At 36.8% G+C, this 18,033-nt stretch overlaps 1 protein-coding gene across 7 annotated transcripts in view; it reads left to right on the forward strand.

Moving 5' to 3' along the window:
• COBLL1 (cordon-bleu WH2 repeat protein like 1) overlaps positions 1 to 12,072 on the forward strand; it is a 94,276-nt gene extending 82,204 nt beyond the window's left edge. For 6 of the 7 annotated variants that reach the window (XM_049805493.1, XM_049805511.1, XM_049805479.1 and 3 more), the window contains 5 exons: positions 1,267 to 1,530; positions 4,138 to 4,223; positions 5,601 to 7,225; positions 7,801 to 7,983; positions 10,961 to 12,072. In XM_049805493.1, the coding sequence (XP_049661450.1) occupies positions 1,267 to 1,530; positions 4,138 to 4,223; positions 5,601 to 7,225; positions 7,801 to 7,983; positions 10,961 to 11,047 (2,245 nt within the window). In that variant the 3' untranslated portion in view covers positions 11,048 to 12,072. The remainder of the gene's footprint in view (positions 1 to 1,266; positions 1,531 to 4,137; positions 4,224 to 5,600; positions 7,226 to 7,800; positions 7,984 to 10,960) is intronic. The other variant, XM_049805470.1, reaches the window with a different exon arrangement.
• The last annotated feature ends 5,961 nt before the right edge of the window (positions 12,073 to 18,033 follow it).

Here is an 18,033-nt window from a genome sequence, read left to right on the forward strand (position 1 = left end):
ATGTTTCTATAACAATGTACTTCTCTAGAAGTACTGGAAGCATTGTAGGATACCAGTCTGTACAAAAAAAGTCAATCTTAAGATTTTTCATACTCCGGGATCTGCTGCTTTCCAGTATTGCTTGCTTTAAGCCAGTATTTTGTTTTCATTGTTAGCCTTGGTTTACACTCGGAAATTTACCGACACAACTTAGAAAAGTCTGAAACCTAACTGCCCAGGTGCAAGGCCTGTACCTGAAAGGTATTGGTGCATGCGAAGCTGACAAGAATTCCCTGGTCAGGTCAGGTAGAGTGCACGCCTTGGATGACTCGGTTGTTGCCGGTAGTCTTCCATGGCACCATATTGCACTATATAGATGGAGTTACTATCTTTGTGTTATAGAATGCAAGTTGCAAAGCCAAGAGGTTAATTGTATGGTCTACTTACTAATATCTGAAAAATATGAATCATGATCTTGTAGGAACATTGCTGGCAGGGAAGTAAAGCTAGAGATGGTTAATCCCTCTGGAAATCAAAATAGCTAGATGTATTAGTTTAACTTTAGTTACACTGATGTACATGTGTCCTAATCCAGTAACTAAACCTTTTTAATTTAACAATGCTGTAGCTGAAAACTTAATTGTTTTTATGGATTAATGCTTTTATATGTACTCTATTTTTGTGTGGTTTTGCTGTATACAGTGCACTGCACAATATACTTCTATGATTTAATACATTTAGGATAATTATGGGAAATTTTTGATAGTGATGATCAAACTTGTTCAAACCACAGGCAAAACTGAGATTTAGTTTGCTCTTTAGTTCTCTAGCATACCTACTCTGATATAAAAACCCCATGTATTTGAAACCTCATTGGGGAGCTAATGGAAGTACTAAGAAATCTGGGTAAAATAAACTGTGTGCCTCCATGAAATTTGGGATTATGTTATTGTTAAATATATTTTGATCTATCCTAATCCAGTACTTAGGTTAAATAAGGAAAATGTTACACAGTAGTTACAGGTGCAGAAACAGGTGGACGGTAGCATAGTGATGAGCATATTCTTGTGTGTAAAAAGAGAGAGTTGGAAAGAACCAGTAAATATTGTGAAGTTAAAACTCTGAATGAGTTGTCTTTTTTTTTCTTTAACCTGAATTATGGAAAGAAGTCTCATTTTTCCTTCTTCAAACTATTTAGGCTGACTTCACCAGTCCCTTTGTATCTACACCCTGCATTGAGAGCTGTGGGTTGTTTTGTTGTTTTGTTTTGTTTTTTCTTCCTGTGAGTGTAGGTGTAAAGAGCTCAGAATACAACCTGGAAGAAATTGATGAAAAGGAAGAGATGAGTGTGCAACAGAGAGAGGACAGTGAAAGTACAAATACCTTGCTCAGGATAGGAGAGGTTACTGCAGCCTTCAGCTCTGCTGAGGTGCCACTGGAAACTGAAAAAAATGATCCTGCTTCATCAGCTCCAGTTCCTGGCAGTGTTTCTGTAGACAACTCACAAAGCTTCAAGGAAGAAAAACAAGAAAATATGAGCACAGATGGCAAGTAAGTACGTTTTGTGACAAAGAAAGGAGCACTGGGGAGGGAATGGGGGAGGCAAATAAAATGTAGAGTGCTGTTTCATTGTGGAGCACAGAATAGAGAATTGTGAGAGAGGAATGAGCTTAATATGCTTAGCTTTCATTGTAGCACTCTTCTGTGCACAGTAATTCATGAAGCTTTTCAACAAAAATGACAAAGAAGTGTTCTGCAGGCTATTCTGTTTAAGCCTCTCGTTCCTTACTACTCAAACAGCTGGACCCCAAAAAGCTGAACCTGGCTCTAAAATACCCAGCATATTTACTAGAGCAGCGTGCCATGAAAAGATTTAGATTAATTAGTTAAATGAAAATTTACAAATTAATTCTTACAGTTGGGGACAAACAGGTAGATTGTCCATTTCATTTCTGTTCTTCTGGACATAATTATCTATTGCTTGCATATTTGTTTTGGTTGAAATTTTTCTTTTGTCTTTTTCTTATATGTTAGCCAGTTGTCTTGACCTGTCTCAATCCATCTGCTCTCAGGAAAACAAGTTAATTCTGCCTTTTTAAAGAATAAACACATTAGTTTCCTTAACCACTCTTTTTCCCTTCTGGTGATGCTGTACCTTTGCCCTTCAGCATGTTTGTTAAACTACCTGACTCAGCAGGTTTCCAACATGAGTTAGTGCCTGCTTGAAATAAATGTTGATTGTCCAGAGAAGTCCCATTGTGTTAATGTAATTCACTCTTTCTCTGTTCCCTGGGGCAACTAAACTGGCTACTGTTCCCAAATTAAATTGAAAGAACTATTTCAATTATTGTACTGAAGCCAAAATGTGTGACTGCCCCTGTAGCCAAGAACTTTCAAGGTAGTATGGAGAGCTTTGACTTGTATTTCAAGGGTCTTTTTTGTCAGTCCAAGGCCAAATGGGGCTTTGCAAAAATCTTTGGTGCTCTGTCCTGACAAAAAATGTGCCACTTGCTTGGGAGTGTCTGCTCTCTGGGGATTTACAAGGAGGAGGATCGGCCAAATGTTATTTTTAAGTTGTCTTGAACTTGCAAATTATCAGACCTGTGTTACTGGGCCAGTTTGCCCAATTGTCCAGGGGATGTTTCTTTTTTCCCCCACTAACTTGTAATAGCCTTTCATGGCCTATAATCCTGGTGAGTATCATCTAACTGTGTGTTCTAACTTTAGAGTTTGACAATCCTTTCTTTCCTGAAATACCACAGGGATTCCAGAATGAGGACTAGGGTTTCTCTGACATATTTCTGGAAACCTTTTGATAATTCAGATCTATTATGTAAGATCTAGTTCCTTTGAAGAAGTGCTTTTTAATCAAACCAGGGATGCGTGTAATATTCCAGTCAAAACCACTGATTTCTATAACAATACTCTGTGGTGTTTTGTGGCTTTGGGTTTGGTTTGGGGGGTTGGGGAGTGGTGTTCTTTTTGTTTGTTCTGTTTTTTGTTTTTTAAACAGTTCAGCCTGTTGTGAATACTTGTAGTTCAGTCCCTCAGCTGCGCTCATGGGAAGGAGATAAGCAAGAGTACAGAGTGCAGGACTAAGCTTCAACTTTCTTCCAACAATGATTTTGAGAGCGTATGCTTCTGTTTAGTGGTTTATTGGACACTTACAGTATATTTTGGACCATACAAGCAACATGAGGATGGATGGTTATTGAGGAAGTTCTCATTTTAAATGATTCAAAGCAGATGTTTCAGCTCAAGGCACTGGTTCCTGACAACTAATACATTTGATGTGGCAAATGAATTGGAATCTTCATAATGCCAGTGTTTGTAACTACAGAAAATAAAAATGTCCTAGAGATGTAAATTTGAAGTTCTAATAACTTTTTTTGAAGAGAAATTTTAAGTATTTAGGCCAAGGACTTAATATTTCCCCCCAAAAAGGTCAGGGGTTTATTCAGCATTTGTGTGATTCTCTTGTCCCCCGTGATCTGAGGACAGAAATTTTATGCATTTGCAAAACGTTTAGTATGCAGGTAGTATGTTGCATGCACGTTTCTCTGTTGTTCTCAAGGTATTTCTTGAAAGGGACAGAAAGTTTTTCATTACTGTCTTGAAAAGTCTATATTGCACAGTTCATATGTTCATATACAGTCAGTGTCTCGTGCAGCTTCCTGTATATCGTGTCAGGGACAAAATCAAGGACATATTTTAAATGTTGGGGGTGTCAGAACACTTCACACTAAGAACACTCTTATATGAATAATAAACCATTGTGGTTTTACTGAAACTGAGTTGTTACTGGAAAGGGGCTTGTTCAAACTGCACGAGTAAACAAAAGGAGGGGGAGAGGAGAAAGGAAAACTGATCATCTGCTTACACAGAAGAGAGTAAAGCTGCATGTCATTTTGGTAAAATATCATAGCAGCATTTCCTCTTGTTTAAAAAAAAAAAAAAACCAACAAAAAAACCCACACAAAAAAAACCCCAAAACAACCAAAACCCCACAATTTATTCTGCTGAGTACTCCAATGTTTGGCAGAATGATTCTATTTTGTCCATCTGTGTTTGGAGAATATTGCCAGTTCTCTTGCATCGTTTCTTGTGTTTATGAAATGAATGATACCAGCATATTTAAGGTACTGTTGTGCTTTACAGAGGACTACAGACTAAGATAAGCAGTGAGCAAGCTGCATTTGAAAAAGACAGGAAGCTTAGAATTTTGGATCAAAATAAAACTGATGGTGAGTAGTTCCCACTCATTTTTAATACTTCAAAGCAAGGTTGAAGAGAACTTTTCTATTCCTTTGAAAAAAAAAGTGACAATACAGTCAACTCTTGAATTGCTATCATCAGATTATTTTCTTTATACTTTCTCTAGCTCTGGTGTATCCTCTTTGAGGTGAGGTGACAAGAATTGACTGCAGTTTTGGGGTTTTGGTGTTTTATTTTTAATTATTTTTTTTTTATTATAGCAGTAGTCAAAGTTGCATCCTGCTGTTGTAGGGCAGTATGGGTGGAGCAGTGCTGAGGAGAGGGAAGTCTGGACACAGACGTTATCCTGCCACATGGTGTGACATGGGCAGTGCACCACAGCGGGGAAGGAGAGGCCATCAGTTGTTCTTTGCTTATGAAATTAGCATGAGTTTTCTGCATGAAAATGCAAATTTTTTTAAACACAAATAGAACAAAGTGACACGCTGATATGAAAAGAAATTACGACATCCTGTGCATCTAATGGATCATAAATTTTTCTGTGGATTTAGTGACCTGACTGATTTATTTTACCCTTTCGTGACACTGATTTTCAGATTTATATATTAGGCCTTCCATAGTCTTTTATATTCAGCACACCTCTGTTTATAATCATAACAACATACTGCATGAGTCCTGTTTATATGTGATACAAGTTTTAACTGCTATTTTATAAGATCCTTAAAATGTTGGGTTTTTGCAAAATACCACCCCAAATGATTATCCCTAAAGGATTTAGTTTTTCCCAATATTGTGTTTAAAACAATTTGACCCAAATATTCCTGTGTTTTGGAGATGACTACGTGTTTAGTGTGGGGATAGAAAACTGAATTATCAGACCTGATAAACAGTTGGAAAAATACAGTTGGAAAATTGCTTTTGTCAATATGTTTTCCAATTGTTCCCTTGTACAGATACATAAGCTGTAGTTGACAAATAACATCTCTAATGTTAAAACTAAAGCACAGAAGCCACAAAAGTGTGGAACTAAATAAAAATTGCATCTAACTTAATATTGAATAGTCCTTGAGCTCTTGAGTCACTGATGCCTATATAATCAACTGAAATTCATTAGCACTTGTCAAATGATCCTAGAATAGATTTTTCTATTACGTTGATGCATGGCACCAGTAGTCTGTTAATTAAGGAAGAATACCTGAGTTAGAATACTATTATTTAGCAATATTAGTCAAAGATAAGTATATCTTTAAATAGCCTTTAAAAGTAAGTGTTAAGGAAAATTTCAGTATCAGTGAGGAGCCAGTCCTTGTAGTTAAATACTCGGATACGGGCCTTCATGATGTAAGGGGGAAGGTTGAATCTTCTTGGCATTTGCATTAATTCTGGAATATCTCTTTAACTTAAAGATCACAGTGATACAAAACTCCTTCCAACAACAGAAGAAGGGAAAGAACTTCAGACAGCTGAAATTAAACCAGAAGATTTTAGAGAAAATAACAAGCTTGAAGCTGACAGACTATCAAACTGCCAGGCATGTGAAAATGACATCTCTGTAAGTCATAGGAATTATCCTCAACTGATTCTAGAAAAGCAAGATCAGAAAACAAATCAAACCAGCTTGGACACAGTAAAAACTCAGGATGTTGCAATCCAGACGGGTCCATTGGATAGCAGTTTGGAAAGGACTACACAGAAAGAAATTATTGTACCTCAGGGTTGTGAATCATCCACATTTAGAGGACTGGTCCCTCAGCACAACACAGATATAAACAATCCCCTTCTTCAAGTGATGGATGGAATACGAGAGGATGAAGATAATTCTACGGAACAAAATCTTGAGAGACAAGAAGTTACCCATGAAAAAGTAATTCCCATGAAAGATCAGAGTCACGTTTGTATAAATGGCAGTAATCTTGCTTCACCAGAAACAACTGCAAAAACTCCTGATGGTTCTCCTGTAAAATGTCATGCTCTGTATAGACAGGACACCAAACCTAAACCCAAGCCCGCTAATGAAATTACAAGGGATTACATACCAAAAATTGGAATGACTACTTATAAAATAGTGCCTCCAAAATCCTTAGAAATAATGAAGAGCTGGGAATCAGAAATTCCATCGGATTATAAGGATCAAGAGGTATCTACTTTGGAAAACTCTCTGAAGCATGAAGACCCCAAAGAATTCATAGTGAAAGCTGAAATTCCTCATCTTCCAAAAAGTGTGGGTCATTCACAGGCTGGTTCACAAAATGAACCTGCAGCAGCAAATGATGTGCTGCACAGACTGAACAGCATTTCTGAACATGTTGTGACGTCTGGAGCTGAGATTATTACTGAGAGCAATTGGACGCAAACACAGTCTTCCAAACAGCATGTCCCACTGATGCTAAGCTTGGATAATACAAATCCTTCTTCTGAGACTCAGGAAAAGTCAAGTGCGTTAAGTCCTACAACAAAGCCTAGTTCTTTTTATCTGCAGATGCAACGAAGAGCTTCAGGTCATTATGTGACATCTGCAATTGCCAGAAGTACAGTTTGTGCTCCTAATTCCATTCAAAATGAAGCTAAGAATGCAGAGATGGGAAAAAAAATCTCATCACCTGATCCAACTTCTTTGTCTTTACATAAAACAAGTTCTTCTCCTCCTCCAGCCGATGAAGAAAAAGTTGATGATGGAAAAAAAATTGAATCTTCCACTTCCGCTGTTAAAAGCAATAAACCTCCAAGTTTTCCCTCCTGTCCACCAGCACCATTGAACCTAAGAACTCTAAGAACTTTTGCAGTTCCAAAGCCGTACTCCAGTTCGAGACCATCCCCTTTTGCTCTTGCTGTCTCATCCGCAGTCAAAAGGTCACAATCATTCAATAAGATGCGTACAATCACTAGCCAGGCACCGAAAGAGGAATTTTCTGTTGAAGTCTCCTCTGCTGCTTCGGCAGCTGAATCCTTCTCACCTACCTCCGTGCCTCAAGTGAAAAATCCTTCCTTACAGACCATAACAGGGGGGTCACAAAATAGTCTAATGAATAAGGTAACTATCTAGATGCTAGTCTCTGAACTGCTCCCTGACCAGGAAGTGCTCTATTCATACAGTGTCAACACCTTGTGGTGTCTAGCAGTAGCACAGCATCATAATGAAATACAGGAATACAGGGAACGTTAAAGTAAAAACCTCATTCAGATTATTTGAAATTATTATTTCTTGCCTAATTAGCATCCCCTACTTCGAAGAACAGTAAATCAAATAGAATAATTTATACTATGTATACCTATTTTTATGTTCAGAGCCGTTATGATTTGTTGTTCATGGTTCTGTATGTTGATTTCTTAAATTTAATTGAGTAGTGTAATCAGTTTGGCTTCAAGTGATCATGGCACAAACACAACTTGAATGGGGGTATAAAATTTTGCTGGCATCATTATCTGAGGAAGAAACTGTGCTATAGTGGAAATGTCGCTGATCTCTGAAATCTTAAATGAAGTAAACACTGGAACGGTGGCAGTTTGATATGCAATCTTGTGCCAGGTTGACTTAGTTTTCCATATATGACTAACTCAGATTAAAGGTTTTTGTTTTGCTTTTCCTCCCACTTCCTTCCTTTATAGAAAGGCAGCAATGTGAATACTGAGCAGAAGAGTCAGGTGCAGTCAGGTGCTTCCACTGACCACCCGCCCCTTGTCACTAAGAGACAAACCGCGATGACGTTCCAGTGCTCTGACCCAGAACAGATCCACCAGAGCTTGCTGGCTGCAATCCGCTCTGGAGAAGCTGCTGCCAAATTGAAAAGGGTGAGTTTTCATCATTGCATCCATAACAATGAACTCATGGTACTTCCTTCAAAATTACCATATTAATGCCTGGCACTAGAAGTAGCTAGCTTTGGCACAAAGTGCTGCCAGGACATCTCTTAACAATGGGAAGGGAGGTGGGGAAGAGAGTTCAGCTTTGCAGAATAAACTGGTGAATGCACGCGCAAAGCTTCATATGTCCATATTTTCAAACAGTACAAATCCGATTGGAAATCTTCCTAAAATGAATTATAAATCTCTTAAGTTATCAATTAAGTATCTCTTTCATAAAATCAGTAACATATTCAGTTATTTGCTTGTATTATATGGTTTGAAGTGGTATGGTTTTAGATACATGCTAAGCAGCTTCACCTTGACCTGAAGTAGCTGCAATCTTTTGCAGGCAGATAACACACAGAAGTTCTGAAGATGGTATTTTTCTACTTATTAGACTCTCTCAGGTCCTTAATTCTTAAATCTACTTCAAGCCTCCTGCTGCTGTTTGGTATCATTAGTAAGATATTTCTCAGTGTTTTGTCAACAGTCCTGGTAGGACCATCTTCCCCTACCCCCCTCAGGTTAAAACTGTGGCTTAATTTTTCTTTTCTTTCTCCTAAAATTCACCTATACTTCTCTCATTGGGTAAAACATTGCACACTTAAAAAATCCTTATTGGTTTGTAACCAGACAATTTAACGATAATCTCGCACAAAGCTTTCTTGACCCAGCATTAGTATTTTGCATTCTCTATTGAGGAATAATTTCTCATTGCAGAAAGTTAAAGAAATTCAGTAGTTTTTGTTTTCCTTCCCTTTCCCACTTGAAAGAAACAAATGATGTGTGGTGGGTGGATGTGAGGGGTTTTTTTGGTTTTATGGAAGTCTTTGATTCCCTAGGGTCAAAATTTCTCAGTGGATGGTCAAATATTAGAACAATCCATTTCATACCTAAGGTTTTGTTTCAATGTAGCACTGCAACAGCCTCTCTGAGGCTTGTAGACCTCCCATCATTTCTACACTGAATAGGAAGATTCAGTTTCCCGGAAGGTTTACAAGCACGCTCAAGTAGGTTTTGACCTCTAGTCAGTAAGAGTGGCAGATAATACACTGTATTATTACTTCTAACTACACGTCACTAACCACAGCCACTTCAAAACCAGGATAAGATTAAGAAAATGCTGTATTGTTCAGAGTCACTTAGAGGTCAAATCTATTTGTTCTACCAGAAATACTGTTTGGATTTTTTTTGCATCTATTTTTATTAAGGTGTTGGGTTTTTTTCTCCAATGCATAATTACATTCTGAATAATACTGAACTTTATTTATTTTGCATAGTGTGTGACCTTTGGGTTTTGATTTTTATGGGAAATATGCATAGGCATGGCTGTTGGCACAGTAGCTTGTAGTTGTTTTAAAAAATAAAGTTCATAATATGCTTTTCAAAATTCAGGAAGTCTATTTCTACTAGAAAGAACACAAAGAAAAACTTCGTTATGTTGTTTTTCATTCTTTTCCAATAGAAATGTTCTTAGGGGTAGATTTGACCCATATATCAATCTAGGTACAAGAACGGCATGGGGAAGAAGAGAGAGATGATGGTTGAAGTCCTTTCCCCTCCCTTTCTCTCTTGTGGGCAGGAGATGCTCTTTCTCAGTATAGTATATGTTAAGACTGGGGATGAGGAGAATGCTATACTTTTTAAGAAGAAATTACAGTAATGAAGATGCTGTAAGCATAAAGAAAAGCATTCTGCAACACAGAAACGGGCTTCAAAAAAAAACCCCTGAAACACACACACAAAAAAGGCAATGAAGAACCCACTGAAATTTTGCCAAACATAAAATTGTACATGCTGTTCTCTTCACTCTTACCCAGAGCACATATGCTGTGGTACAGGTATGTCTGACAGCAGAAAAGAGAGGGGTTTTGGCCTATGGTAAATTTATTAAAAACATGGATCTCATTTTATGTTTAACACTGAGAACTGGCAGTAATAGGACAGAGAAATTAAGCATTTTGTATCAATAACTTATTGGCACACAAAAGTGATTTCCAGTGTTGAAAGGACTTTTTAAATGCATTCACCTCATAGCTTCCATGCTGCGCTTAGTAAACTGAGTAATAACCTGATCCATTTGAATTGTGAAAGAGGTCTGTCAGGTGCTTGCTTCTCTTTTTACCTTTTACCATACTCTCCCTTCTTTCAGCTATGTGAGAGAATCATTAAAAAAATAAAATGCTGGCACAACTAACCAAATTCTTTATTTTTTGCCATTTTACTTAATGCGTTTTGAGTATGCAATGCTCAGATCTGTGGCCTTTTGTGTTGCTGGCCTTTTCTGTTCAAAAGGGCCCTCGGTAACTACTAACCTAAAATGGGTCAAGTGAGGTTTCTCTTTAACTATTTTTCTCTTCAGAGCATCCACAGCTCCCATTAACTCCAACTGGAGTTGTTGGTTTATGCAGCTACGCTGAAAATCAGGTCTTTGCTATCTATCCTAAAAGTTATAGTTTGCTCCTGATAAAAGAAACATTATCATGGTATAAAGGAGTGTTAGAAGATCTTGTAAGAAATCAGCTCTATTCAATATTTAATAAAAAGTGTTTGGTTTAGTGATGTTTTTTCAAGTATTTCGTTGGAATCAGGTCTGGAGAAGGACTAAAAATTATGCATGTTTTGAATAGTTACACATGGAATTTTTAGACAGGATAAAATATGTTTTTAAGTAATTTCTTATATTTCCACTTCTGTAGCATATGTGCTTTGTTCAGAAATCATATAGGAGGTCTTCCATTGCAATAAGTAAAACGCTATCTGAAGTAACAGTATTTCTGTTTCATTGAAGTAATACTGTGTAACATACTACAGAGAGCAGAATCTGAAAAGTAAGGTTAATATTTCTTTTCTCTTTTTTTTTTCTCTCCCTTTTTTACACCCCCCCTCCCCGCCCCCCCCCCCCCTCCCCCCGCCTCTCCAGGTTGGTCCTCCATCAAACACCGTATCTGTCAACGGAAGAGCCAGGCTTACTCATTTGTATTCCACAGAAGCAAAAGCTAATCACTAGATATTATACCAAATATTTTGCACTTTACTACTGCTTCATAGGCCAACTTAATACTAACTACAAATTTTTGAAAATGTAAATGCAAGTATATGTTAATATATTTTTGTCAATTGTTATAGGAATTTCAAGCTGGGTCCTTTGATGCCTTGGAAAGATTATTAGAGTATGTAAATTATGGTAAAATTTTGCCTTTTTCTCTTTATAAAGCTGACTATGCTGCTAAAAAAGGTTTAAGAGAAGGTGCAGATGAGCTTTGCTTATGTTAGAATGAGAATCAAAAATTCTTGATTTTAGCCTTCAAGACTGAACAATATGTAGCACTATGTTGAAATTACAGATTTAAAGCAATCTAAGAATTTTAGATCATTAATTTTCAATTGTGTATTACTTTAACAGATTGTATGAATATAAATCTACCACATGCTGCCTCCATATTACTTCGTTAAATTAAATTTGTAATTAGTAGAAAATCTCTAATTATATGCAATACTGTTTCTGGTTAAAAAATAGATGGTTTTGTTCCTTCAGCTGAGAGTAGTTGGGATAAGTTTTTTGATTATTTTTTTTTAAATCTCCTTTAATTTTTTCCTGGTAGCACAGACAAAAAAAATCAGGACATAAATTATTGGAAATTTTTGTACTACTTAAAAACTTTTCTTAACAATAGCACTACATGATGTTTCTCATCTACTCTTTCAGTACCTGTATATAGTATTTACCTAGCACTCAGATAAGCAATACTTTTTGTGAACTAGAGATATCTTAAAGTAGTCATCAGCATATAGTCACTTAGTGATAAAATGCAAATTCCAGTTTTGATACTTAATGAAATAGAAGAAAATTTTTTTCACTGGAAGTATGACTAAAGAATGAATGGCTTTGGACTTATCCATGTAAAATATTTTAATCTTAAAACAGCACAATAACACACTTACAAAGCATTCTTGTGTCTGAGAGTGTCTATTTATAGATTAAGCATTAAATACCAAAATGGAATATATATTAAAAGAAAATGTTTCATGTTATATTTTATCTATTTTGCATTTCTTGTCAAGGTTATACATTTTGGGGAGAGGGGTGGAAATACGATCACACACTTATGATGAAATAGCTAGATTAAGGATGCATGCAGCCAGTGCTAGGGTATTTGCCATATTAAAATATTTTCTTGCTGGACTTGATTTAAATAAAAGTAATTGTAGTTTCTATTCTTTAACAATATATTTATTTTATACTTTAGAGACATTCTGTAACTCAGTTTCAGAAACTGATCTATATGTGCATTTCAAGGGCTTATTAACGGTTTGCTGCCAGGTTTTTGTGCAATAATCTCAAAGAGGTCTCATTACTTTTCTAGTGCAGAGTCAATTACTGATTACAAATAACAGTGTTAACTTAATGCTGAAACCCTTCAAGGAACGTTTTAGTAAATAAAAATTCATAGAGAGAGCTGATGAACATTTGTTCACTGCTGTTCTCTCCTATTTTCTCTCCTATATCTTAGTCCTCTGTCAACATGTATTGCCACTTCCTTCTTTTCCTTGTTCTTGCTTCCATTTAAGAGCTAATTCCAAGGGCGGGGGGAACCCAGAAGGTAGTTCAAAAGATCTGTTTCAGGATCTGATTGCAAAACAACTCTTCATCCTTCACTTGAAAATGGTAAGAAAGAAGAGGTGGGCTTTTTTCTAGTTTCTAACTGGGGCTCACATTCTAGATTTCACTGTCTTGAGGGACAGACTTGAAAATTGTAACTCACTCCCAGGATTCTAGCGTCTGTGTTCATTGTGATATTTGAAGTCCATGTTTCAAGCATTCCTATACAATATGCGATCTGTAACTGACACAGAGAGGTTGCACTGTGAAAGGAATCTCTTTGTTTGTACTTTGGGTGGGAGGGAGTTACATGTTTTTTTCTCAAACCTTTGTATTCTCTACCAAGGTGACCAAAGTTATTTCATAAAACTAATTTAATCTCCACCTGTGGTAATACAAGTCTATATGACATTCCACTATTTCAACCAAATTGGTATAGTCCAATTATTCTGGTTTGGTGAAAAGGTCAAATAACCATGGTTGGTTGTTGTTTCCTTTGGTTTTGACTACGAAACTATACTACTGTATGTTCCTTACTCCCGTATGTTAAAAGTACATTGCCCTTTTGTGTGAATTCCTGAAGGCAAATATCATCTTATGTAACAGAGATTAAAACTAAAAACAACTTGCTTCAATTTTAGGGTTTCTTGTCTGTGTAACTGAACTTGCTTGATAATTAACTGAAATGTCTACAGACACTATAATAGTACTGTGAAACCCTTCGATGAGATTTTCTGTTACTAGCTGGCAACATTGTTTAGCAAAACTTTATCTTTCACCCTTCTTCCAACATTATATATGTAAAACATTTTAAAATCTTGCTATTGTATATCTAGAGAATAATTTTTTCTTATACTCTTTTATTAAATTCTACCAGAAAAACTCTTGTTGATGAACTTGACATGTTTATTCATTGTTCAAACAAGAAAACATTTCTGCTCAAGTAACAAGTAAGTGTTTCTAGCAACTGCAAGCCCAAGTTAGCAGTAAATTTTTGTTGCGGATTCCTTGCATGCAGGGAAAACAGACTTTTTGGGGAGCCTGACAATACTTACAGTTTGGGCAACATGTATCACAGATGTCTTCCAACAGAAGGTAACTAGTTAATGCCATACATCTTACAATCCCCTTGCTGCTTTTGAATGGGAGTCAAACTGTTTAGGAAAGGGAAGTCAGGATATTGCAGTAAGTGAAACAATGCAGTTGTGCAGACAAAATAGCAGACCCCAATAAAGGTGTGCTATGACTTAGTGTCGTGAGTTCTTTGAAGAAGCAGCAGATATCCACGTAGCATAGTGGGATCTTGATCTACTTCAGACTCCAGGACTTCTAAAGAAAGGCTAGAAGAGGAGGAAAAAAAAAGAAAAAAAAAAAAGGGGGGGTGTGTGTGCAAAAATTATCTCATTAGTTATTATAGATGACATAATTTTTCTTTATTCTACAGAAGAACAAAATTAAGACTACAGATGTACCTGGAGAAGGGAGCGGTTTTGCTGGGAGAGCATCACCAGATAATATTTGGAAGTATTCTTGTGATTAGAGGTTTTAAGGCAAAGGCAAGAGCTCTCATACTTGCAGCTGAAAGATGTTAAACCACTGGATGTCTCCATTTTGGGGATATATATTTAGTATTCACTGCCCTAGTTTTTCCCAGCTACTTGTGATTTGTGCCCTAGCATATTGTAGCATACAACATGAAGATCTCCAAGGAAGACAGGAAAATGACATGGATATGGACCAAGAGGTAAGGGATCACACACACTAGGTGAAGGATGAGAATATAACATGAGAACAGCTAATGCTTTTAATTTTGTTTGTACAGGCACCTGTTACCAGCCAAAGCCAACATTTTCAGTTGGAGATGGTTAGAATCCCATTTGAATACACAGTTGCTGACAAGGTTGAAAGAATCCTGTTAAACAGAAACAAGAAAAGATGCTGTTGAGCAGTAGGGTGTACATCCTTGAATGCTTGGCCAGAGTGCATCTATCAGATGTTGGACAACTACAACTAGATTGAAGAGTAACTGCAAATGACTGAAGTTGATGGGTTGGTAGCCACGCAAATAGAGCTCTTTGCAGAAGGGAAAATGTGTCTTGTTTGGACCAGAGCTGCCATCTTCACAGGCACAACAACTGTTTCTGGGTGCTGAGAATGGTCTGAGGTTCAGAAGCTGCGATGTTCTGTTAGCGCTTGGCTGCTGACTGGATAGCTGAATCTGAAACAGCTTGTTATAGACAGATTTCTTATGAAGTCTATTTCAATGATAAAGCAAAGCTGTAGCACTATCAATAGAAATGCTTCACAGCTTTTAATTGAAAAGGATGCTTTCTATGTGTATTATTTTATACAATCCAATTGAAAATCACAGCTAAGGTGGATTTTTTTTCCTTTAAAATTTCTGTTTAGGTAGCTTTGTGAGAGGCAAGGTGTCCTTGTTAAAATGACATGAAATTTGCAAGTAACGGGAAACTACACTTTTAAAAAATACTTCATTTCTTTTTGTCTTCCTTGTAAGAGCTACGTGACGTGGTAACTAACACAGAAACTGTGTGTCAAGAATATCACAATGTTTTGTACATAAAGTTGCATTATTTTTTGTCAGCTGTTCCTGCTTGTGAACACAAGCACCTAACACCTTAACATTTTTGGTGTGTTATATGTCTTTAAGGAGCAGATTTGGAAGAGATGTATAGTTTTTTCCTTTTAGCTGTATTAAACCTCACTTTCACATAATGGTACAACAGCTAGTGTTTAAGTGGAAGAATAGAACGTTTCCTTTCCCCCTCCCTCTATCATTCTGGAAGGACCACTAAAACTGTTAATGGACTCAGTTATTCCTAAATTATTCAAGACACTTAAGAGAATAAAATTAATGGGCAGGGAAAGGAGAGATGATGAGGTAGAGAAAAAGGAGTTCTGCTTTTCTTGATCTGGAGAAGCACCACTTCTGTGAGGACAGGCAGAAGGATATTTCTGCTCCTCCCCTGTTTAATGCATAAAGGAGTAATCTTCTACGGGCAAATTATCAGTTGAGGAATTACTTCATTTGCTTCCCAGTGGAAGATGTTGAATGAATTTGGTATTCTTCATCAGTGTCTTCCAATAGGAAGTGCTGCTTCTCCCCCCACCTGTCATGTTTTATGTTTTCTGGTTTGGCTTCAGGGTTCTACAAATATTGTACCATTTTGGAACATGTGGGTACAAGCCAGAAACTAAAAGCTTAACTCTGAAAGCCTGATAACTTGTGATCCCCATTCATGTAATCACTACAATGATGGAATCCTGCGCAGGACAGGCATTATTCCACATTTGCTAATACAGCTATGAAAGAAAATCTCTTGGCATTGGAGAAAAGGAGAAACAACTGTACCTGAAAAGGACACTAAAACTAGGAAATTTCAACTACATCTATTGGCAATCATTATTTCAGAGTGATTGTGCACGTATAACTTAGGGCCTGGAAGTAACAAGGGCTGTATCTCCAGCAGAAATAGATACAACTCCAGGGCCAAAAAGAATCCATAAAAGCTGGATTTGCTAATTCCTTTTTGAACTTCCCAAACTTTGAGAATGGTCTTGTGCCAATAACATATTATAGCCAATGTGATTATACACAAATGCCAGTGACATTTACTAGCTACCAGTTTGTGATTGTATAATGAGTGTATTTTTAGTAGCTGTCCTGTTGGTATCAGCTGCTGTATGTGAAGAACAACTGTCTTCTCTTCCAACAAATGATCTGCTTGGTGATTTATAAAGCATTAGTTTCCATGAGTGCATGGGCATTTGCAAACAATGCTTAAACAGGAGTTTAGGGGTAGGGTGGGAAGGTAATTCTTAGGTTGCTCCTTAGTCATTTGAATATTCCTCAGAGCAACTGGTAAAATAGATGAAGAGGCTGAAGAAAACTTAATCGGAGTGGAAGACTAGGCATTTCTGAAGAATACAGTCTAGTCTTGCCTTACATTTCATGTAAGGCAGCCTTGTTTTGTTACTTGTATTAATAGTGATCCACTTTCAGTAAAAAGTGGGCATCAAGAAGGTGGGGGAGGTTGGGGTGAGGGAGGGGAAGCTTCAAGATCAATGCAGTTGAACTCCTCCAGAAAAAAACCACAATTTGCTAATGGACCATTCCTTTTTTTTCTTCCATTGGAGAGAATAAACTGAAATACCTAAAATTCAAAGCCTTAATCTTTGATTTCATTGGATTGGCATGATTCTTCATAGTATACCTAACTATGTGCCATGTATGAATTAAGTATCGTATTCCCTTGGTTATTTAGTGGCAAAATAGGGAGATAGATCACCCAGTGGAATATTCAAAAGTATTTACATAGCTATCAAACACTCACAGATTTAATCTTACGATTTGTCTGCATTTTTATGCAGCTGTGGTATCTAGTTGCATCAGGTTATGTGAACTGTAAATCTGTAAAAGTCTCCCACATCTCAGTTTACTGTGAAGATAAGAATTTGCAGGGTGCCAAAAAATGCTCATTAAATATTCCATCAGTCTTCAAAGTTTCAAGTTAAACTTTAAAAATAGAGCAATTGTAAGTATAGGGGGTTCTGCTTCTGCATTCTCTCATGCTCAGAGAATGTCAAAGCAATGAGGCATCACCTTTTTTAGTTTTAAGTCTCTATTTGGATTTTTTTTTAATCTGAATATCATTTTGAACTTAAATGTTGAACAAATGTGTAACTGTTAAAATGATTTAACACCTCCAAGTGTGAAGGATCCCCAGATGTTTAACAGTATATAATTAGGTGGACCTTATCACTTCATTAATGAAATACTGTCACTTAAGGTATACAGTGGCTTTGATTAGAGGCATTCCCTTATTAAATGGACTAGAACAGCACCTGAGGATGTCCATACCATGTCAGCAATGCTTGAAATATTAAGGTGTTCCTGTTTTAGTAGTCATGGCTCCTTTACAACTGTCTTTGGTCATTTTTAAGACATAAATTCAAGCCTGCTCTGATTTAAGAATGAGAACATTGTGTGCTGCTGGCACTAATGCAAGAGTAAGTGCTGCTCTGAAGCTTGCATAACGAAGTCAACATCACTAATATGAAAGCAATTAATTAACCATTAAAGCAACTTCCCACGGAAAGTTAGATTTAGTCATTATTTACATTCTCTATGTGAATTGAGGTTTAACTTGATCACAAATTATAGGCTTGATGCAGAGATTACTGCATGAGGTTCTACAATATTACCACTGCATGGGGTTAGATGGTCACAATTGTACCTTATTTTCATGTGGGTATCAGGTACCTGAATTCCTACAGGTAATAATGGAAAAAAGAGAGTACTCCATCAATGTACAGATCAGAAAATTTTGTTAATTTTGAAGTAAGCTGATACAGACACAAGGAGGGGAAAA

This window comes from Accipiter gentilis, chromosome 1 (genome assembly GCF_929443795.1).
Source record: "Accipiter gentilis chromosome 1, bAccGen1.1, whole genome shotgun sequence".
NCBI classification, from domain to species: Eukaryota; Metazoa; Chordata; class Aves; order Accipitriformes; family Accipitridae; genus Astur; species Astur gentilis.